Below are 24,880 nucleotides of genomic sequence, written 5' to 3'. Positions count from 1 at the left end.
AGCCCTCCCACACACACCATGCACATGGATGACACACACATGCATGTGCACTCACCGGACAATGCCTGGTAATCTGCCACTTCTCCCACGCCTTGGATCTGTTCCTCCGTGACGTAGGTCCCAGCAACCTGCTCATGTGGAGTGAGTTCTATGTCGTCTGCTGGAGACCCACCTCCAGTCACTAGAGTTGCGGCATGACTTGAGGCCAGCTTATTCTTTGCCCTGCGCTTCAGGTCATTCCAGCGCTTATAGCATTCATTAGCTGTGCGCCTCACGATTCCAAGGGCACTTATGATGTCCGCAGTGGTCTGCCAGTGTGCCTGACGTTGTGCAGGTGTGGTCTTGGATCCTGCAACAATCACCATTTCGCGGTCATGTGCGGACACATACTCTACAAGTGCATTCAGTTCGGCCTCATTGAAGCTGGGCTTCCTTGACGGGCCGGACTGTGTAGCCGTGTCTGGGGCATCAGCCTCTACTGGACGAGCACTCTTCCTCTTCCGCTTGGAAGGTGGTGGGGATCCGGAGTGTCCTGCGCCGCTCTGGACACTAGGGGCAGGAGCGTGGGATTGCACACTCAGCATGGGAGTTGGTGCAGGCATTATCTCAAGTGTGATGGTGTCAGGGGGAATGTCAGCATGATGGACTTGGACCGACACTGTCCTGGATGGGTGTGTGAGAGGTGGGGTGGATGGAGCCGCAGCTGCCCCTGCAGCCTCCCCAGCCTGCCTACGCGGGGCAGCAGATGACCTAGCTGCCCCTGATCCACGTGGCCTGATGACACCAACGTTCACCGGCGCACGTGGCCTAGACCTGCTGACCTGGAAGTCAGCCATGGAGTCACCCTGTGCCAGGTCTGGTTCCACAGTGGGCTGGTCCAACAAGGGCTGAGCATGGATGGTGTCTGCCACGGTAACCTCAAACAAGGGGGGGGGGCATGGGTGTCCCTGACTGCTCCTCCACACATGGGGGGCTAGGGGCACCCTGCAAGTCACGGCCACGTCCCCTACCGGATCCACCACGGCCACCACTTGGGGCTCGGCCACCTTTGCCACCCTTACGGCTTGTTCGCCTCCCAGCTATGGCACTGATGTGATTGTGCGTATGGGAGTCGATGTGAACTATTGTCCTGGGCAATTGGGGGTCAAAGGGGTTGGGTACCAGATGGTAATCGTACCCTAATGCTCTAGCAAGGCTGTATGTCACCCCTGGGGAAAGATGACGGGTCACGCAACGCACAGGCACCCCAAAAAAGCGAAGTAAGTTGCACGCAACCCCTCCTAGACCACGTGCATGGAAAAATAAACCTGCACTACGGTGTGGCACCCAGGAACACAAGAATGAACGTATGCGTGTCACACGCAGCCTAGAATGACCTCTGAAGGGCTACGCGACACACGGGGCAAGCACAGATGTTAGATACATGCGCGACTCACCGTCTGCCAGGAACAAAAGCGTGAAAAATATGCGCGTGTGCGCGTTGGCAACACCCCCGCCAAAAGAAGAATTGTACGCTGACTGAGGGGACAGGACAACAGTAGTAGGGAAGCTGTTTGAGGAAACAGGCCCAGGAAAAAAGAGGAAAAGAGAAAAAGCTGTCAGAGGTAACAGGGAGTACAAACTGGAAACGCCATGAAGTAAATTGCGTGTGAACCGACAAGAAGTACACCCACTCGCTCTCCACGAAAAGCACGTACAAGGAAATGGCGTTCTACACGTACCTTTTATACACATGTCACAGACGCGCATACGCAATGAGGCCATTTCCACCAATTACGCGCTTTGACACTCGGACGTGCATCTCTTCATTTTTACACGCGCCATTCTGTACGGCCATGCGGTAGACGTCACAGCTGCGCATGGTGGCCTTTGGGCCAATGAAATCGCATATGCGAGCACACGTGGTAAAACTGTACGTCCGAGTGTCATCGCGTGTAATCGGCGGGAAGTGAGCGTACACGCGATTGGCCTGGGTACGTGTATTTCTGGGGTGCGCAGGAGGTTCCACACGCGATTGGTGGAAATCCACGTGTGCTCTGTCATCACGTGTAATGAGGGAAACGTGCATACGCGCTAAGGGCCTTTCCTCGATTTACACGCAGACATGCAGGATTTTCACATGCCAAATCACTCCGTATCAAGCTGGCCACGCGTAAGCACACGGAAGACCACTCTCCTGCCCAAAAGGCCGAACTACTGCCCCCCAGAGCCCTGAGCACGCTCCCACCTGCCATCTGCTGCAGCCTGACTGCCTGCTGCCCACGTGCCCTGCCATTTGCTGCCTGCACATCAGCCAGGGGTGCTGTTGCTGTGACCACCCCTGCTGGAACCGAAGACTCCCGACTGGGATTGCATCGCTCCACAGCCCAGCCCCACGACCCAGTTGCCCACCCACACCTGCCTCTGGGGTTGTCATGTCGGGGCAAACACCATCTGAGAATACTGACAACCCCCGGCCAGAGAGCAGAGAGGCAGAGGGGCACCAGCTTCAGTGCCACTGAAGTTGGTGTCCTGGTGGAGCAAGTCCTGGGGCAGTATGATGCCCTCTTCGGAAGTTCCCGCGCCGACAAGGAAGGACGGACTCGGATCTGGACTGACATCGTGACTGCCATCAACGCGGAGGGGTGGCAGTCCGCGACTTACAACATGTCAAGAAGCGCTGGGAGGACTTCAGGTCCAGGACCCTGAACAAGGCCCGGCGACTCTTGAAGGCAGCAGATGCCAAGGGGCGCCGGGGCCACTTGTCGGAAGAACAGATGAGGGTCCTGGAACGCATATCCCCAGCGCTCCACGTCCAGGTCCTTGAGAGGCAGACCCGTCTGGAGTTGAGCGGTAAGTGTACATGCATCCTGATTGTGAGCTGTGCGTGTGGTGATTTTTCAGTAGTGTGCAGGTTGCACATCTGTTTGTATGGGGTCGAATATGGGTGGGGGTGTACAGGGCCGTGGGGCTAACACATGCGAGGGCTGGAATGTGTGAGACATGGATGGTGCTTGTGTGTGTAGGCTTGCATGCCAAATGCAGTTGTGTGGGCACACATGTTTGGATGAATGTGTATGTAAGTAGACATGTCCGTGATGTCACGCATGTATGTTGTTTTCAGCTGCATGTATCAGCACTGTGTACATGTGCATGTGTGTGTATTTGACAAGGGTGCAACAGTGATGCAACATGGATGCATGTGACAGCGGTATGTGGAAGCCTGATGGGCAGATGTGACATGGATGCCCATCTGAACACTGCGACACTTGGCAGAGGTGTACACATGCATGCAAGTGTGGTGGTGTGTGTACATGTGTGGTGCACTTCCTGTGTTGCATGTGATGTCTGGCTCACCTTTGCCTGCTCATGCTGTTGTATGTGTATGGATGGTGCTGGCAGTTGCGATATGGCTGTGGTATGGCTCATGTGTGCGAGTTGAAATGACATGTGTGTTGGGGATTGTGTTGACATGTCTGAGGTTTGCCAATGCCACTCATGTACAACTGTCATGTGTGTATGTGTCCATTGTACAGTGCCCTGATGCCTGTGTTTTATTTCTCCCTGTCTGCAGCGTCAACCGATGAAGAGGGCGGAGAAGGTGCTGTGGAGCACAGCGGCGGGGATCCCACCGCCAGCCGGAGACGCAAGGAGGTGTGAGGAGGAGGAGTGAGGAGTCCGGTGCCGCGTCCCAGGCCGCGTCCCAGGCCGCAGCTGCCGGGGGGAGGTCCAAGAGGCGGAGGTTGGAGTTGGACTCCTCGGCAGCAGAAGGGGCAGCTAGGACCCCACAGGGCCCAACGGGGGAAGATGGCACAGAGTCATCCAGGTTGGTGGGGGGTTTGGTGGAGGAGGAGGCCATGCAAGCAACAGAGACGGGGTCTGGAGGTGGGGATCCCACTGGTGCTAGTGGTGCAGTCCCTTTTAACGCCTGCAAAAAGCAGGCGTTAAATCCCCCAACCTGCAAAGGGACCTCGTAGTAAGGCGGTAAGGATTTTCCGGTACCGGTATTTTACCGGTACCGGTAAATCCTTACCGCCATCCGTGTAATGAGGCCCAATGTCTCAGTTGCTGCGCACACCTATGCGACACGCTCAAGGAAGACTAATCAAACCAAAACATATTTGATAAAACCCAAAATCTCTGGTCGCGGAGGTACATCAAAACTGACATCACCAAAAAGTTCCTTATGTAAAATAAGGAAAAACTAGGTTGGCAAGAGGGGAAGAAGACGAGGTTCAGCGCAAGGACCTGTTGGATTAGGTGTGGTGAAAGGTGCTGCAGGTGGATGCGGGGGGCGGGATTTGCCAAATCTGCCACCAGGTAAGTGAACAAAAACAAGTTTTGCAAACACACTGCGCAACAACACTTGATTAAAGCCAAAATGGTATAGTAATTTTTTATGAAAGCTGGAGTAGCCTGACATGTTTTTCGGGCACTTGCCCTTCCACTGAGGCTACAAGGTTTTTTTGTACATTCAAAGTAATGTAGTACAAAGACATTTGAACAGTGTGAATATATAAATCCAAGGTACCAGGGCAACCAAAGAGAAGGGCCACAAAACAATTATTTTGGTCATTCATGGCACGGTATTGTACATTTCAATTCATGGTGCCAAAGCAAAACATTTTTAAAAAAGCAATTTCGAAATAAACAAGACATCCATGTATCACATGATTGTAAAGAAGTTCATACCAATTGTGTATTTGGAATTCATCAGGTCAATTGGGGAGAGAAGAGCGGAAAATAAACAAAGTTTGTTAGCAAGGGGTTCTTAGTGGGCCATACAAGTTGTAGGGGCTAGAAATAAATTAAAACCATTACCTGTGGTTAGATTCGGTTGAGAACTGTAATTGGGGGAAAACGAATTGTTAAGCCAATTGCGAGACATCTAATATGCAATTACTGCAATATAGGCAAGACAATTTAGGCTTTCCACTTACCCAGGGTATGGTAAGTGATTAAATAACGATTTCTCTCGGGCTCCGCTGTGAATTAATTTGATGGGCATATTAGACATATGTTCCTTTGCATATAAGGAATAATTGGACATTTATTGAACAAAGGCAAATGCCAAATCAGTACCTGTCACTTGCAGTTGCAACAAACTATAAGGTAGCGTTTCCGCGTTATAGCTTTGAAGGACGGGAAGATTCCATAAACAATCGTATGTAGTAAGCCCAGCAGAGAGGTAAAGAGAGGGGGGAAGGGTAAGACATAACCAGACAGCATAATTAGCACAAGCTGCGTGTCTGTCGGATTAATTAAGATGCGCATAGACCCTCACGGCTTTTAGGGGTCTGCGCGCAAGTTTGAGCCTTACCAGCGTCTCCGCTGCAGTTCGAACTGGAGCATGTCGGCTCTTTCGCGTGCTGCCACAAATATAGGTAGGCACGTCTGTACGTGTGCATTCGCTGCTGCACTAGTGGGACTAGATGTCCGCCATTTTAGGTGAGTATGCACGACAAGAGATCGGAGCTGTTACAAGGTTGGTTAATTCCAAGGAGACCAACAACCGTTTCCATTAATTGGAAATAGGAGAATTATGCTAAAGGATCTATGTTCATAAACGTTTGTGTCACTTACATCCACATATGTTTTGGGAAAAGGGATGGGGTAGTCCAGTATTATAAGAAATGAAGTGATTTTAGGTATGAGTCAAAGAGAACCAGGAGGGGGGCGGGGGAAGGCATGGTTATCCTTCAGAGCCTGCCCTGCCTGTCCCACCTCATCTGGGCATCCTCGGGTAGCAAGGATAATTGCAAGTTGAATCTAAAAATAGATTGTGTTGTATGGCAAACGAAGAGCCCCAAGCGTACGAGAAAGAGAATTAGAAAACAGGAAAAACCCAATTAGGAGAAAACATTTTTACATTACTCATTGTTCATAGAAAGACAGAAAGTTCATGGTCTGTATTGAGGCCATGTGTGACAGTGCGGTAGTGGCAGATGAGTCGCGCTTCTAATTGTCGCAATTTGAGAACCAAGTTGCCACCTCGTTGTGGTAACGTAACCTTGGCCATCCCAGAGAATCTAATTTCTGCTTTATTGTCCATTTGGTGGACTCGTTGCCAATGAACTGATAATGGGTATTTGGAATCTACCTGGGAAATGGACGCCAAGTGTTCTCGAATTCTTATTTTTAATGGCCGAATTGTGCTGCCAATGTAACACTGTCCACATACGCAAAGTATACAATATCCACAAAATTTTGTGTTGCAATTTATAAATGAGGTGATAGTATGTGTGCCCAAATGGCCAAATTCAAGTTTATTCGTTTCATATGCAAAGGCACACATAGAGCATCCACCACACTTGCGAAAACCACTAGTGCCTGCTAGCTGTAGCCAGGTTGGTTTGTGTTGGGGATTGGACATAAATGAAGCAGAAAGAATATTCTTGAGGTTGTTTGCCTTGGTGTAGATAAAATTTGGCGAATCATCTATCCAAGGAGTAATGTCTCTGTCCAGTTGGAGAATATGCGTCTCTTAAATATACTATACAGACTGGAACTTTCTCTGTTGTATTTGGTGATAAATTTCAGTTTGTTGCTGTGAGTACTCTGAGGGCGTACTTTAAGAGTGAGTAAATCCTCTCTCTTTAAGGAGTTCACCTCACATTGTGCTTTATCAAGTAGGCGACTGTCGTATCCTCTTGCCAAGATACGGTTACGGATAAATGCACATTCTGTGAGGAAATCCTCATTAGAGAAGCAGTTACGTCTGGCACGTATGAATTCTCCTTTGGGAATATTACGCGTGACCGATTTCTTATGGCAGCTGCTTGCATGAAGTAATGAGTTAGCAGAAGTAGATTTACGGTAGGTCTTAGTTATCAGTTTATCCTCTGAAATGGTAATGGTTAAGTCCAAGTGCAAGTGACAGGTACTGATTTGGCATTTGCCTTTGTTCAATAAATGTCCAATTATTCCTTATATGCAAAGGAACATATGTCTAATATGCCCATCAAATTAATTCACAGCGGAGCCCGAGAGAAATCGTTATTTAATCACTTACCATACCCTGGGTAAGTGGAAAGCCTAAATTGTCTTGCCTATATTGCAGTAATTGCATATTAGATGTCTCGCAATTGGCTTAACAATTCGTTTTCCCCCAATTACAGTTCTCAACCGAATCTAACCACAGGTAATGGTTTTAATTTATTTCTAGCCCCTACAACTTGTATGGCCCACTAAGAACCCCTTGCTAACAAACTTTGTTTATTTTCCGCTCTTCTCTCCCCAATTGACCTGATGAATTCCGAATACACAATTGGTATGAACTTCTTTACAATCATGTGATACATGGATGTCTTGTTTATTTCGAAATTGCTTTTTTAAAAATGTTTTGCTTTGGCACCATGAATTGAAATGTACAATACCGTGCCATGAATGACCAAAATAATTGTTTTGTGGCCCTTCTCTTTGGTTGCCCTGGTACCTTGGATTTATATATTCACACTGATCAAATGTCTTTGTACTACATTACTTTGAATGTACAAAAAAACCTTGTAGCCTCAGTGGAAGAGCAAGTGCCCGAAACACGTGTCAGGCTACTCCTGCTTTCATTAAAAATTACTATACCATTTTGGCTTTAATCAAGTGTTGTTGCGCAGTGTGTTTGCAAAACTTATGTAAGATAAGCTTGAATATAAATTAGCTGCTTGCACATATGGAGAGTACAGAAAGTTGAAGAGAGCAGTGAACTTACCATCTTTGGTCAAATCTGAGTTATTGTCCGTTGTAATGAAAATTGGTGACAATGATCACTCAGCATCCAAGATGTATAATTTGCTGAGCAGTTTTACAAAAGGGAATGGAAAGATCCTGAATGCCTGGTCTAGCTGCTTGAGGGAGGAGATGACACCAGATAGGTGGAGTGATCTCTGTGGGAATATAAAAAGGAATGCCCCTGAATGTAGGAGAAAGGTCCTGTCAAGAATCCTGTCCTGATCATGAACAGAGTGTTTTGGACACCGTTCAGGATGAAGGAACGGAAATTAACAACATCAGACAGCTGCTGGGGATGTGGTCACGTTCGCGGCTCAATGGAGCATATGTTATGGGAGTGCCATAAGGTGAGAAATTTCTGGAGTGAGATCGCCGCCACAATGAACAAAGTGCTCAAGGAAAATCTAGACTTTGATTTTGAGACTTTAATCTTGGGAGAAACCACCCTGCTGGAATCTTTGAATCAACATCAGACCACATGGATTTTAAAAGGGACCATGGTAGCGAGAAGCTGATCCTACGTAACTGGAAATCTGCTGGTTTTCTGACAAAAAACAATTGGTTGGAGGAGATGTATCATACATGCAATGTTGAAAGTGTCATTTATTCAGTGCAAAAGAAATAGGACTACTTTTGATGAGATCTGGAAGGCCTTCCTGGATGTGGACTTGACCTAATCTCGCATCCAGTGTCGTGAAGGCCCATGCAAAGATAAGTAGACATTTATGTTTCATTTTTATTGTTAAAGATCAGTAATGTTAATACATATGTATTATGGTTTTCTAATTATAGGATAGAATGTGCATTGTAGAAGGAATCTGGAATTCATTTGTTTGCCTCAAGATGCTCTTTTTCTACTTATTATGACCTTGGTTGGTGGTGTAATGGGGATTTCCTTTTTTTGTCTTCTTTTTTTTCTTTTTCTTTTTTTCTTTCCTTCCCTCTTATTGGTTCATGTATATATGTATAGAATGTTTTCTCTTTGATATGCTTTGATATGCTTATGTATTTTGTTAAATGTTAATAAATTGGTTTAAAAAAAAACGAAAGATGCAGGGTTCCAAAAAGCTTTGCTGTATTTGTTCTTTAAGCCTGACCCAAATTATGATATAAAGAATTCTCTTGAAATCGAAATGCAATATCAACCTCAATAGGTAATGGGGACATTTTGAACTAAGTAAAGATCGAACCAGACCACCACACATATACAGTAAAAGATTTGTTATACGGCACCTTAGTAACCAAAATACTCGCGTAACGGGCACCTCCATTGTCCGTACTAGTAACGATTCACGTAAAAAAAATGCTGAATAACTAGGTTTTTAAGCCATAGAAAACAGTAAAAGGCCAGGCGCATTATTGCTTTATCTGACGTGAATAGCCGGAATCCTGCTTGATTATCCGACACCATGGGTACCTATTGTTGTGGGATAAAACAGCTTCTACTAAATATGTTTATGGAGAAGGTGTTCCCCGTGACCCACAGAGGTAGCCCAACCCCAAATTTCGTGTGTCAATCTTAGACACATAACCGTAAAGGGGAAGTAGGATTGTGGATTGGGTTTAGGTTAGGAAACTAGCGGGTATATGTGATTTGTGATCCTTTTCTGATGCCACTGAATGAATATATGAAGTTTCCATTTATGTGTGAAATGCACGCTACGAAGCAGGAACCTGACCATTTCACCAGGCCAGCTGTATAGCACATTGACTGCCCAGCTGTCCCCTCATGAATATTCCCAAAATGGAAAATGTACCCTAGATGTTTTTAATGGGTCTGGCCTAGCAAAATTCACATGCCAGTATAGAGACCTACGGTCCTACCCATGAAGACGACTTCGGTACGTGCCCAAAACCAGAGAATAGGCTGTAAAGGACCGACACTACGATTCGCGTAAATGCCCACAATTTATAGGGCCAAATAGAAGCATGGTCAATGACTTAAATCAGGGTTGTGCGCTCTTTCTATTTCCAAGCCATTGATTTTACGTGCTTTTCATGAAATGCAGGAGGACTAAAGTATTTAACAACAACTCAGTGTTTTTTTAGGATAATCGGTTCATCAAACATGTACACAGAAATAACATTAATAAGCATATAATTAATCAATAAACACCAAAGCGGGGCATAACCAAGATGCAGGACTGAACGGACATGCGAGTTAGCCGATCCCTCACATCAGTGTTACCTTTTGGGCTATCCATCACTCCAAGGAGCAGAGACACCCCGTGCATGAATGGCCTGCAGTCCAGAGCACTCCAGGGAGCCAAGGAAGAGACGAAATGCACAAGAAGGTGGTAGCCAGTGGTTGGGCCGAGACAGTGCGACTCGAGTTCGGTAGACCCCTAGCTGCTACACTGCAGAGTGAGGACACCTGAGGAGGTGGTGAGAGGGTAGGTCTGGGGAGCCACAAAGCTGGAGTGGCTGTCTGTGCACACACCCCAGTGCTAGTGTGTTCTGGTCTCCCATCGATAGCAGCTCATCCAGATGGGCACCTGTGCAGATCCCAATAACACAGAGTGGCCTGTGGCGTCCCACAAGGCTACATCCTCTGCCCTATTATCTTCAACTTCCACATGGTGCGACTGGGGGCACTCTTTGCCATGTTCAACATCACAGTCCACCAGAATGCTGATGACACACAGCTATACCTGAAGGTCAGCTGCCTCAATGACATTACGCAATTAAAACACTGCCTCTCAAATATTCAAGCCTGGATGTCAAGTGCCTACCTGAAATTCAACCATACTAAAACAGCGTTAAGTATGCCGGTCCGATAGCACAGCGAGTAGAGTGCTCGCTTTGACATCTGTGCAGAGCCTGCTGATGCAGGTTCAAATCCCAGCTGGGCCAAACTCTGCCTTTCATCCTTCCGAGGTCGATAAATGAACACTACGCAACGTGGGTAATAACAAGCAGCGCTCATATGCCTGAGGGTTCGTAGCGCTATATAAATGCTAAATTATTATCATATCATTATTATTAATCCTCCTTGGGGGCCCCACTAAATGCTCCCACATTCAAAATTGCAGGTTATCCTGCTAGCACACATCAACTTCACCATCAATTCCAACCTTCTCTTCAAGGCAAACATCACCAATTAGATACAGACAGCATGGTACCTTCACTCCCTCCTGTGCTGAATCAAATCCTTCAGACTTCAGATCCAAAAGTCCAGACTCTGGTACTCTCCCACCTGGATGGTGGTAACGCCCTCCTGGCATGTGTCCCAACCACTACTCTGGCCCCTATGAACGCTGCCCAGAATGCCACAGCACAACTCATTGCAGGAGTGAAAAGATTCAACCACATTTCCCCGACCCTCAAAGAACCATGCTTGCATAACCTTCAAGACAGTCTGCACTACAAAGCTCTAATGCCCAAGACACCATCATACTTAACTAAAAAAGATCACCAACTCAGGAGGTAAATGCAACACCAGGAGCCACGATGTCACCAGACTGAAAGCCAAGAAGTGCAAGACAGCAAAGGCCAGAAAGCAAGCTTTCTTCAGCTATTCCCACACGCTTGGGAAGAACCTCTCTGCTAATTCTAAAAACCTTACTGTGGGGACGTCACGTGATCGCGGGAGCGTGGTCTCGCAAGATCTGGGCATAACGAGATCTCGCGAGCCCGCGCTCCGCGAGACAACGTTTCCCACCAGTGTTGGCGAAGCGCGAGTGTTGGCGAAGCGCCAGACCAAGCAGGTCGACCGAGAGCGCTGCTCCTGATAAGGAGCCATTGAAGCTGAGGCCCTGAAGAGCCTAATGACTCCAGCTTCCAGGGCATAAGTCCAAAGCCATAGGAGGCCACATGGGGGCCCTGGAAGCTTGCAGCGTGCCATCCTTGTGCACACCTTGCCCCCAGTGATGTAACTGGGAGGGCCCTGAACTGAACTGTGAGTAGTTCCCCTGTTGCACTCAGCCAAGTTTCTGCCCACCTGTTTGTCTTGCAATAAAGACAGTTAGAACCCACTGCCGCATCCTGTCGTCCTTTAAGGCCACAACATAATTGGCGACGAGGATATCGAAAGACCCACGGGCTCACCATGCAAGGTGCCACACCGCCCCCTGCGTTTCTCCCTTCGCCAGGGACCCCAGCGATTCCATGGATGCAGTGGGAGCCCCTTTTCTCCACCTATCTGGAGGCGGTGGGCGGCACGCAATATGCCCCCGTCAGGAAGAGGGCGATGCTGCTAAATGCATTGGGGGTTGAAGGTCAGCGCATTTTTGCCAGCTTGAAAGCAATACCTGCGACCGACGACGACGTCTACAAGGAAGCGACTCATCGCATTGTGAAGAGGTTCAGAAATAAGGAGAACGTGGTACTGGACAGGCTGTGGTTCTACACCCGCAAACGGGAAGGGAGCGAACCCGTGGACGACTACGTCACCAGGATGAGGGAGCTGGCTTCTCTTTGCGCCTTTGGCGAAAATGCAGAACAAGTTATCTGCGACATGCTCGTCGTTCACACTAACTCTAGGAAAGTCCAGGACAAGTTCATCCAAGAAAAGGAGGTCACCCTTGACAAGGCCATCCAAATTGCCAGGGCGGAGGAAGAAACCTCCAGCAGACGCAAAGAGGCGGGAAGTCACCTGCCCGTGCCCGAACTTGCGGCGCTACAATGGAGAGGGCGCAGAGACAAGCAGTCCCGCCACAGCCCCAGAGACAAAGGCCCCAGGCAAAAGGAGGTGCCGAAATGCTATAGATGCGCAAGCACCAAGCACATGGCGAATGATCGCGACTGCCCCACCAGGAATAAGGAGTGCTCCAAGTGCGGACGCATTGGTCACGTGGCCCCGGCATGTACGTGGCGGGAGAAAACCGTTTCCCGCGTCGATGGCAACTGCGCTTCAAGCGATGATGACGAACTACAGGACAGACCCATGGTCGTCATGGTCAACGCCCCCCATGCCAGGAGGGAAAAGCCTCACTACACCATTAAAGTGGACGGAATGGAAACACGTGTCATGGCAGATTCGGGATCTGACCTCACAATCCTTCCCATCAACACGTATAAGGAGATGATGGGACAAGCACAAGTAGAGATCAGAACAACCAGGCAAAAACCGACGGTGTTCGGAGGTGCAACTGTCGCCCTCCTAGGCTACATCAGAGCCTGGATCGACTTCAAAGGGAGGTCTACCACCACCAAAGTGTACTTCTCACCCAAAGGCCCAGCCGTGCTGGGATGGGACGATTAACACAAAGTCAGCATAAAACTAGATCCCAGCACTCCGGAACAGGTACTTCTGGTCTCCTCAGGAGCAGCGCAAAATTTCAAGGAGATTTTCCCGAGCCTGTTTTCCGAGAACCCAGGGAAAGTGAGAAACTTTGTCCACAAGATTCGCTTGAAACCCAACGCGGTCCCGGTGAAACACAAAGTCAGGGCAGTACCTGCCACGGCGAGACCCGCATTGGATGCCCACCTTCGGAAGATGGTCGAAGAAGGAACCATCGAGACCGTGGAGTCTTCAGAGTGGCTGAGTCCAGTGGTGTTGCTCAAAAAGAAATCCAGAAACGACTTCAGAATATGCATCGACCTGAGAAGCCTGAATCTAGAGGTAGTCACGGATAGCTTTCCTCTCCCCAGCATCAACGAGATTGTCCTCATGATGAAAGAGGCGGCAATCTTCTTGAAGCTGGACATGCGTGACGCCTATCACCAGATTCTACACAAATCCTCCCGCCCCCTGACAGCGTTCATCACTCCTTTCGGCACCTTTCAATATACCCGCATGCCATTTGGGTTGTCGTCGGCAGCGTCCGCATTCCAGAGGATGATGAACTCTCTACTTAAAGGACTCACAAATGTTTCTTTCTTTCAAGACGATATTCTCGTATATGCAAAAGACAATGAGACCCATAACAAAGCACTCAGGGCGGTCCTGAACAAGCTTCAAGAGGCGGGCGTTCATCTACGCCACGAAAAATGCGTCTTTGGAGTGAGCAAGGTAGAATACCTTGGGTACTGCATCTCAAGTGAAGGCGTCAGCCCCAAGAAGAACCTCATGGAGGCCATAACAGAAGCCCCGGCTCCGATGTCCAGAAAGGAACTACGCTCATTCCTGGGCCCAGCCGAGTACTATGCTAAATTCGTCCCAAGGTTCTCCAAGACCACGTCCCCCATGAGGGAGCTTCTGAAGAAGGGGGCAGCCTACTCCTGTGGCCCAAATCAAATGAAGCGTTTGGTGAAATCAAAAGGAGAATTCTACATGCGCCATGCCTGAAACCGTTCAACCCTGAATGGGACACCTGCATTACTACAGACGCCAGCGCATACGGCCTGGGGGCCACCTTGACCCAGAAAAAGGGAGACATTGAAAACATTGTGGCATTTGCATCAAAAGCGCTATCATCATCGGAGAAGAATTACTCCACCGTTGAGAAAGAAATGTTGACATGTGCCTGGGCCGTCGACTACTTCAGATCTTACGTTTGGGGCACGAGATTCAGGTTGGTCACCGACCACAAACCCCTCATTCACATGTTGAGCCCGGGCGGCACCAAGACTGCCACCCCGAGGCTGGCCAGGATAGCTGCAAAGCTTCAAGAAAATACATACGAGATAGTCCACATTGCGGGTTGGAAAAACGCACAAGCGGACTGCATGTCCAGGCTCCTGAACCAAAGCGCCCCTGGTACCACATTCTTGGAAGATGAGTGTGTCGTAGCCTCCATCAGTGACTTGAGGAACGGCGAGTATATGGACCTGAGTGAGCGCCACTGGCAGGAGGAATTCGAGCAGGACGATGGCCTACGGCGCGTAGGTGCCTGGGTTCGCGAAGGGTGGCCCGACGAGAGAGCGATCCCTGAAGGCCTTCGTCCATACTGGAAGGTGAACGAGGAAATCACCACCATGAACGGTCTCATTCTCAGAGGCGATCAAGTCATCCCACCCAGCGGAATCCGCAAAGTGATAATGTGCAGAGCACACTCAGGCCATCTGGGATGCAACATGACCAGACGCAGGATACGCGACACCTACTGGTGGCCAGGCATGGACCAGGACATACGACAAATGGTCGAAAGGTGCCATAAGTGCACCAACAGTGACAAGCGCGTAGCCGTGAGGCAAGCTCCCATGCTGCCCACCGAAGTCTCCAAAGGGGTGTGGCGCAAACTAGGTTTGGATTTCATTGGGCCTTTGGACAACATGCCCCCAGAACACAAATACGGGATAGTCATGGTCGACTATTTCTCCAAATGGGTCGAGGTTGACTTCTCTTCAGACATCACCACAAGCACAGTCATCGAAGCACTCACCGCCGTATGTATTCCAGCGGGAAGGCCTACCAGAAGAACTTGTCACGGACAACGGAGTCCAGCTGGTCTCTCGAGAAATGGAGAAATTCCTCAAACTCAACAACATTCGACAGCGGAGAGCAAGTCTTTACCACCCACAGGCCAATGGCCTGGTTGAGCGGGCAAACCGCTTCATCAAAGGGGCGCTGCAACTGGCGCATGCCTCGGGCCTAGACCCGTACAAGACAGTCAAGGAAGCTGTAGCAGCCCACCGCATCACCCCCAACGCCGTCAAAGGTGTTTCGCCATTCCATCTGCTAAGGGGGAGAAGGGCTGCATCCACACTGGTACCAACGTGGCTCCACCAAGTGAGGGCTGACGAAGAAGTGGACATGGAAGACGTCGTTTTCCGCATGCAGCGTAACAAAGAAGCCATGAAGGCTCAAGGGGACTTGCGTCGAGCTGCTTGCCACACAGTAGTTAACAAAGGCGATCTAGTAAAGATACGCCTTCCCCACAAAGACACTTCCACTGGCTCCAGATACAGCAGTCCCATAGAAGTCCTGGAGAAAGGGTCAAACCACATTTGCACCAGCGACGGAAGGAAATGGAATCTAGAAAGGGTGGCCATGTACCGCAGGAATGGATCCATTGGACAGCCAAACTGGGAAGCCGGAGAAGATCAAGACCACCAGGAGACATCTGAAAACTCTCACCTCTCAGAAAGAGATAACTCAGAGTCACACTACGGCAACGAGTTCTCAAGCCCCAACTCCTCAACCCCACTCAGGGAGTCACAGCGAAGAGCAAGACAAGGAGAACTCGAATCACCTGCACCTCTTCAAGAGCGTTCCCGCAGTCCTGCCCCATGTCCAGATCGGAGTAGACCCCAGAGAGAGAGAAGGAGACCCAGCAAGTTTGCAGACTTTGTCATGGAATGACCATCCATCCTTTTTTCCAGTAAAGAAGGTGTGTGGGGACGTCACGTGATCGCGGGAGCGTGGTCTCTCGAGATCTGGCCATAACGAGAACTCGCGAGCCCGCACTCCGCGAGACAACGTTTCCCGCCAGTGTTGGTGAAGCGCGAGTGTTGGCGAAGCGCCAGACCAAGCAGGTCGACCAAGACCGCTGCTCCTGATAAGGAGCAATTGAAGATGAGGCCCTCAAGAGCCTAATGACTCCAGCTTCCAGGGCATAAGTCCAAAGCCATAGGAGGCCACATGGGGGCCCTGGAAGCTTGCAGCATGCCATCCTTGTGCACACCTTGCCCCCAGTGATGTAACTGGGAGGGGCCTGAACTGAACTGTGAGTAGTTCCCCTGTTGCACTCAGCCAAGTTTATGCCCACCTGTTTGTCTTGCAATAAAGACAGAACCCACTGCCGCATCCTGTCGTCCTTTAAGGCCACAACACTTGCTTTTCGAGAATCAGTGCACCAATAAAATTAGGACCATGGACCGACCAGGCAATGCTCCACTCCCTCTCATGTTCCACTCTTTGTTGTACAGCACTCTATTGCTTTCTAACTAGGTTGGTGCTATACAAACCGCCTACACACATACATACATACATTAAGAGTAATAGACAAAGTATGAAATTAATGTAGAATCATTAACCCATGCCAGTATAGCTGTTTCTCTCAGGTCTCCTACAGCGATATTTTAGTTCCTTTAGACCAATAGAACACAGTATATTGGCAATATGAGACAACTATGGTGCGGAGAGATCAATGTCCAGAGTAGGAATTTGCTTCAAAGTATTTGCGTTCGGCTTGCTCTGACTCAGAATAGGGTAGACAGAGAGAACTACTTTCTATCAATCCCCGAGTTTGGTGTCCGCCCGCATTGCCTATTTCAACTTGTGAAATATACTTTCAGTAACAGCCACTGATGGCCATTTTAGGTGGCTCCAGAATTCACCACTTAAGAAGGCTGTAATCTGGCCTTTTCCTCTTTACAATTCCAGAGCTGGTGACATTGCTAGATTCCTGTGCTTTATAGGTTACACCTGTGTGCTGAACCAAGTCTATTCTGCTTAGTAATATGTAACCTCCGTCCTGGTGTTTTTACCAATGTAAAGCCCAACTAATCAAATGTATGAAGGTTTTCAGGTTTTGTCCCTATGTCATAAAAAGCGTCGATTTATTTTACCCAGCGCGAGACTGGGGAGTTTTGTCTTGGTTCACAAGAATGTGTTTTCTTTTACAGTCTAATTCCAAGGCAATTAACAGCTGCCAATGGCCCACAGCAGTCCTGGGCTTAATAATTGCATCCTCGCATATATTAACCGCAGGAACAGCTATCAATAATTCCACCATATAATTAATACATTGAAAAGGATAGTGGCAAACACCTCACACTGTTTTACACCTTTTTATCTACACCAAAAGTTGTAGTTCCCCTAAAATGTACAGCCCCATATTATTCTGAAACACCTTCATTAACACATTAACCATTTTCTCCCCCACTCTGAGTTCAATGAGGGCAGACCATACGTCAATCCTGGAAATACTGTTGAAAGCCATTCTAAAGTCCTTACCTGTTAAATGTTAAACACCCTTCTTTAAAGTGACATTCTTTGTTATGATTAAAGATGAACATAGCCTGTTTTCTATTGTACTGATAACATGTTGCAGCCCAGCCTGTGGGCCAGGTGATAATCAACTATCCTCTATCCAATGATTGATTCCGCCTATAATACGGTGTAGATCTTGCTAACGTCATCTTTCAAGAAAATTGGTGTATAATTACTGGGGTCTGTTTTATCCCCCCTTTTTTTTAAATAGAAATGATTACTCCTTTATGCCAAGAAGATGGTACTTTACCCCTCTAGATTACTGAAAGAGAAATGTTTAGTATCACTGGTTCCCAGGTGGAGACATCATTCTTTAAGGGGTAGTTTGTCTGGACTGGATGCCTTATTTTAGGAATTTCGTCAAAAACCTCGGTGATCAGAGATTCCTATAAATGCGGTGATAGGCTTTCTCTTCGCCTTGATAAATAGTCAATCAACTGTACACATATTAAAGTGAAGTACTCCACTCTTTTAAAAATGTATAATAGTCTGCCAAATGTAATTTTTCCAGCTGAGTACTTTTGCACTTGCCAGCACTTTGGACCACATTTCTCAAAGCTTTCTTGGTGCAAGTGGTGGAATGCAGTATTGCACCCCCTTCACTTGTGCCAACAAAACGTTGCAGATGTCCCTACCCCATACCCAACCACACGTTTGGGTTCAGCAGCGACCTTTTCGGGACATTGCAAAGCTCATCCTAAATTCCCAAGTGGGATGCACTTTGCAATGCGCAGAAAACAAACACATTATCCCCAGCCTATATGGAACACCCGTGGGTGATGCGCAAAGCATGAGATGGTCATTTCTGACACTGTTAGGCTTTTTCTTTTTAAGTGGCACAGCAGTTGTATAACCTGCTGCTGTCTAACCTGCATTTCTATCCACCCAAAAGGGAAATAAATACTTTTTGAGCTCTCAATAATGGTCCCTTCACTGTGAAATGTCCTCCCAGCACATTCGGGGGAGGCTTGCCGTACATTAGTGTCGGCAGTGCTTTGCCAGTACTGATGTGTCTAGGCATCATAGGCGCGGATGCACAGACACCTGAACATTATCTATAAAGTGACCCGCATATTTCTGGAAATCAGACATCTAAAAAAGCGCTATATGTAGTTTCCTATGTTCAGTGAGTCGGGCTCTATCACTTTATCTTCGAGCGGGATAGCATGGTTAAAATAAAGCCACTTCCAAGAATCCCATAAATGGTAAGACGATTGCCTGGTGCCTGCTAAAGCTTTAGTTTGAAAATCATAAAATGCCTTGTAATTCGCTTGTGAGTTGTGAAACTAATTTCATAGATTTCGGTAACAATGTGACTTTCTTTTTTTTTTCTTTTTTTTTTATCACACAAGCCACCTCAATAGGATGAAAATGCTGTATCTTGTGACGAACGGGGACCATTTCCTGAAAACTGAAATCCTGTCAAAACTGAACCTGCTGCATGCTTCTCAGTGGAACTTGCACTACCTCTCCAGTATCCAGACTGAGGTGGTGAAGCCCCTGCTTCTATACTGGTAAGAAACACAATGAGCGCAGTGCGCGCCGGTCATTTTCCGAATGTATTCGGAATCAGTGCATTTTGTGTGATGTTTCAGAAAAACAGTGTGGTGTGGATCTGAAAACTTATTTCGGTACAAATTATGGCACATCACATACACTTGCGCTAACAATCGTCCTGATCAATTGATGACGGGGTTGGAATCTTAACGTGTGCATCTCAGAGGAGCACGTTCAGATTCCCCTTTTCCCTACATTTGGGCAACTTTGCAAATCGTGGGGTCTTTTCTACACATTTCAAAACTCCGCCGATATTGGCAAACTCAATGAACTTTGCAATTTGCAGAACACTGAAGCATTCCCCTGTTCCTTCCTGGAACAGGTTTAGAGGGATGCACAGTTTGTATGTATTTATTTATTTAACCGTTCTTTTATAGCGCGGACCGGGCAAGAGTTCATCGGAGCGCTTTATTTATTGAGCATTTTGTAATCATTTACATAATTATGCATATTACCATTGGACGCACAGCTGTCAATGGAGGACAAACTGACTGAGCCACAGACCAAACCGATACGTTTACAGAAAAAGTCAGCAACACATCGATGAACTAAAAAATGGATTGCCATAACCAAGGTTTCAAATTCGTTCTGAATTTCAGATAGTCGGTTGTCACACGAAGATCCTTCACTGCCAAAAAGGATCTGTTCATGGAAAAGGTCAACTTGGGGGTGCTACTGAGCAGCATCGAAGATGGTTGCCTAGTGTGAGAGCACAGGCCCAACGTAATCCTGCTATCAAATTATTTCTTCTTGGAGCCTAATCTATCGATTTCCGTGGTGGTAGGTGGGCGGAGGAAAGTGCCCGAAGCGTGCAGCGATTGAGACATAGGGAGAGTTGCATGAATCTGTGAAAGAGGTCAGCAGCAGGCATAAGTGGTCACCTCCTGTGAGTGGGTTCAATGGATCGCCAGTGGGCCTGCGGCGGGCCATACATGATGGGAACGGAGCAACAGAGGAGCGGAGGTCCAGATGATGATCCCAGTGGGGCAGCCCTGATGATATGTTGAACAAAGTCGGGCCGTGGTGGGAGTGAACGCCCAGGCTGGAGGGTAGGAGGTGAGCAGGCGGTCAAGCTGACTCATTTGCGACCGCCCCTGGCGTGAGCTCCTGGAAACGAAAGTAGAACAAGAGATAAGATGGGTGCACTTGGCCAGTCCAGTCAGTATGACCACAGCCAAACCATGCGGGCAAGTTGAAAAGGAGGATGGGGTCCAGGAGCTGCACCTTTCTACACATAGAGGAAGTAGGAACTTCCTGGACCAATGGTCAATCAGGTGACGGTATTCTAAGGAACAGTCTACAATGATGGTGGTGTTCATTCTTTTCCCAGCCTTTGCCAGAGGAGGTGGTGTGGGACGAGTAGAACTTCACCTGGGCATACTAAGAAGGTGACCATTGCAGGAGGAGAAGAAGATAATCAAGTAAGGGTTGGGGAAGAAGACTGACAAAAGGGGCTGCAAATAGGCGAGTGATAGTTGACACCTACACCAGCACACCAGCTAAGGGAGTAACAATAGAAGTCCCCATGAATGATTCAATGACAAGCAACCCAGAGGCCCTCTCCCTTGTGGGTAATGCAGAGTGGCTTCACCTTTGTCAACACTAAGATGGATGACATTGTGGCTAACCTAAGCTCATTAGAAGCTAAGTTGGATAAGGAAAACATGCGCATAACAGGGGGCAGTGACACGAATCAGCCTCTTGGATGACAGAGTGGAGCGACATGATCAGGAGATGGGGGGGATGAAGGCAGACTTAGCAAAAGACGAGGATTAGAATACCCATTCTCTAATGGGTACTCCCATCCCCTGCACACCTCTCAGTACGAGGAGGAACCCTCAGTCAGGGTTTATCGAGACAGAATTTCCAATCAGTCTCTTTAGATTTTACTAAAACTTAGACACAAATATTGTTATCCAATTTTTGTTGTTGCTTAATTTAAGCAATATTTATTCATTCAGTATTTCGCAAATCAAAATTTAGAAAAACAAAATTTAAAAAAAACAAAAAGCTCATCTTTTCATCATTGTACAATCTGAGGGTAAATCATATTACATGTATCTGGTTTAATATCACCAGATAATATCATAAAGTTCACATCTGCTATTTGTTCAAAGGACAACTTTCTACATTTGGAAAAGGATCTCACTAAAATCGCTCGCCCTAACCTACAAATGTATGAATAACCTGGCCCCCACTTCTCTCTCCTCACGATTCTCGCTGTACATCCCAGTTCGCTCACTTAGATCTACTCTGAACCAGAGCCTACTGATACCAAGATACAAGCTCCAAACAGCTGGTGGATCTAGCTTCCCAGTCCTGGCAGCTAAATTGTGGAACACTGTCCCCTTGACTATCAGAAACCTCCCCTCCCTCAACCTATTCAAACACAGAGCCAAATGTTGGCTAGTCTCCTCCAATGCCCAAGCTACACTCTGAAACGTGATGCGATAACCTTTGTTGGTTGTAATCGACAAATCTTGTATTGTTGTACTACTTACCTATGCCTTCTATGCTATATTTATGGATTGTCATGTAATCACTGTATGCAACTTATGTAACCATTGCTTTCAAGATATGCGCCCGGTAGCCTCCGGGCCTGGTTTTGCGCTATACAAATAAAACAAATACAAATACAAATTTGGAAATTTCCTCAATGTTAGTAACTACTTGTTTCGAGAGGCAACTCTCTTCATCAGGAGTGGAAATGTATATACAAAAAGTAATCAACATGCAACATCTTCAAATGTTATTTACAAACATCCTATTTTTAAGAAGCAACTTCATGGTGACGATAGCAGTCCTTGTGTTCAATATGGCGGCTTTAAACACCAATCTGAGGTAGTGGTAATTTATCCTCGGTATCAATGGAGATTTGGATATTAGCCTACAAGGTAAGCCCAAGAAAATGGTTTTAGACTATGGGATGTATCAGAAATGTGGTAGTTACATCAGTAAGGAGAATTATGGTAAGGATGGCTACCTGATGTGACGATCCAATACTGTTCAACGTGCCCGTAATATTAGGCAGGAATAGTAGTCCGTATTATCTGTATGAATGATGTAGTTCCTATTAGATTGCTGTATTCTGAGGTTTCAGCTTAAGTACAAGTGTGTGAGTTAATTTACATTTACCTGCAAGAGTAGTTGGTGCACCTGGCGGAGGGATATGTAGTGCCAATCCCAATGCTCTCTCTTTCGTTCCCGGTCGTCATGTGCTATAAATTAGAGGTAATGTGTAAAATAATCTATTCCTTCTGTTTCTACTGTGAGGTAAATCTCTGTAACAACTTTCTATTTGCTTACCCGACAACCAGAAGAGTGAAGGACAGGATTGGGGAGCACAAATCTAATATTCGCACAAAAAATACAAAATCACCAGTATCAAGACACTTCATGAATAAACATCACTCAATCTCGCAGTTAAAATTTGTAGTGTTGGAAAAAGTATCCAAACCACCAAGAGGTGGTAATTTGCAGCAGATACTGTGCCGCAGGGAAATGTTTTGGATTTACAAACTAGAGGCACTAGAACTTCGTGGAATGAATGAAGAATTCCTATTAAATGTCTTCTTATGATGTAGAGCTAACTAATTGTCATCAAATGTCTAAAGTGGATCATTAAGAGACATCTATCGAATGTGTACATGTAACTACGAAAACTAGCATACTTATGTAGAAATGCAAAGGCTTGATACCATTCACCCATTTGAATCCGGCTACAAATCAGAATGCATGTAGAATTATGAATAAGACATGAAGGCTTAAATTGTTACTAAGGGCCAACCCATTGTGAAATAGTGGAAACACATTCATTAATGCCATGACCCCTGCGGTCTAGAGTCACTACTGCCAATCTGCTAACTTCGTGTCAAATACACATGCATCAACAAAATAGGCACTAATGCTTAACCCCTGAGGTCTAGAAATAGCATTGTCAATTTGCATGCACACATAATAGTGTAGAAGAACACATAACTACTCGAACTACATAGACTTCCTTCTCAGAACATAGACTTTCATCAGAGGACAGAAGAAGACTTCATTTCCCATGACCGCTCGGGATCGTCACATAGCCACGCCCCCTGACACCTGCATTAAAGATAGTAAATGGTGTGCCAACTTTCAGTCAGCCCTATTGAATAAAATCTCCATGCTCCAATCCAAAATTAAAGACAAACATGATAGTCTGAAACTGGATAATCGCCCTCTTACCCCTGCATGGTGTCACGGCTCGCTCCCTTCGCTCCCGTTTCCGTCACTTGGGGGCATGTTTTGGGGTTTATTCCCTACTGGACTTTTTCTCTGAACCTTATGCTACAGTGCTGTGATGAATTGGGAGCGCTAAAACCTTATTTTCCAAGTTACTTCCCTTCCGGATCCATTCCAGGTTTTTGGCTGCCAGCATGCTACTTTAATCTAATGACTATGCTTCCCAGAATGCCTGACTCACTGCTTCACCTCCTCCCTTGCAGGACAAGGTTGGGTGGAGGATAGGCAACACCTGTGGCTGCAGATGCAGCAGGCAGCACACCTGAGGGGTGTGCTCGTTAAGCAGCTTTAAAAGCCTCAGTTTGCTTCAGTCCAGCGCTGGTCATTGTTGCAGTGTTCCTGTTGTGACTGGTCCCTTGTTCCTAGCTTTTGTGCCTAGTTCCTAGTTCCTGTTTCTTGTTCCTCTGCCCTGGATTTCGGATTTTTGTGCTTAATTGATTTCTGCTTTCTGGATTTCCCTTTCTGTCTTCCTCTGTCTGCAGGCAGCCTTTCTCTGTGCTTTACCCTTTGATGCTGCCCAATTTGCCTGTGTTCTCTGTTTCTTTGATGCTGTCCTTTGCTACTGAAAAACTTGATGCATTAGTCTTTCCCTTTATAGATTTAGCTTCCTGCCTTTTCTCCTTGGATGGGTGGGAAAGGTTTCTTTTAGTGATATCATTTTCCCTGCTCCTGATCCTTACTTTCTATTGGGATCCATTCCATGTTTTCCATTGCACTTCTGCATTTATTTCCCATTGATTATTAGGTGTGGGGTGCTGTTGTAACTAGTCCCTGTGTGAATGCCTTTTGTTTTCCTCACTATTCTATAATCACAATTCCTACTTGCCCCTTGACTTGGGTCTTATGTATTTAGTTATCCTCCACCCATTGCTGTTATAGCCTTCTGGGTCCCTGTTTGATCAACTGGGTTCGTGGGTTTACTGACATTCAAGTGGTCTTTCCGGTCCTCGTGAGTACTGTTTCTAAGTTCCTTATTCAGTATCATCCAGAGTGTCAGCTCACAGATCCTGTCCTTGCTTGCCCTCTACGTGGGCTTAGCGCTGTCAGTATCTGTAATAGCATAGTGGGTAAGGAGTTTGCCGACTTTCCCTTCAGTCATAAGGAGGTTCTAAGTGCTTACCCCACATCCCTTTTCATATATTGGTATTATTGTTTCACTCTATTTGCACTCCTGGGTTTTAGTATACACGAGTCTTGGGTATTGTATGCACGTTGTTAGATTCAAAGTTGTTCACTGTGCGATTCCGTGCACATTTCCCTTGCCATATTCATTGCCTTCTTCCTTTCTTAACAGAATGACCAGCCGTTATTCCCGTTTGAATATGGCCAGTTTAAGAAAGAAAGGCAGCAAGGCCACTAACAAGTTTGTACAGAAAGCTTCCCTTACGTTTACTTGTGACAATCAAATCACTGATCCTGACTTAAATGAACTCCTTGTCACGAATGGGTATTTACGTGCAAAGTATTTCTCCCACAGGATGGCCCATCGTACATTGCCTGATCCTAGTTCTGTCTTTAATTTTGATCCAG

At 46.9% G+C, this 24,880-nt stretch overlaps 1 protein-coding gene across 1 annotated transcript in view; it reads left to right on the top strand.

The window, feature by feature from the left end:
- Positions 1 to 24,880, top strand: part of RGS22 (regulator of G protein signaling 22) — a 1,706,064-nt gene that overhangs the window by 546,721 nt on the left and 1,134,463 nt on the right. The window contains exon 11 of the mRNA XM_069621432.1: positions 18,874 to 19,035. Within this exon, the coding sequence (XP_069477533.1) occupies positions 18,874 to 19,035 (162 nt within the window). The remainder of the gene's footprint in view (positions 1 to 18,873; positions 19,036 to 24,880) is intronic.

This window comes from Ambystoma mexicanum, chromosome 5q (genome assembly GCF_040938575.1).
Source record: "Ambystoma mexicanum isolate Mex_15411 chromosome 5q, UKY_AmexF1_1, whole genome shotgun sequence".
NCBI classification, from domain to species: domain Eukaryota; kingdom Metazoa; phylum Chordata; class Amphibia; order Caudata; family Ambystomatidae; genus Ambystoma; species Ambystoma mexicanum.
The sequence above is the reverse complement of the archived record's forward strand: the minus strand, read 5'-3'. Positions and strand labels throughout refer to the sequence as shown.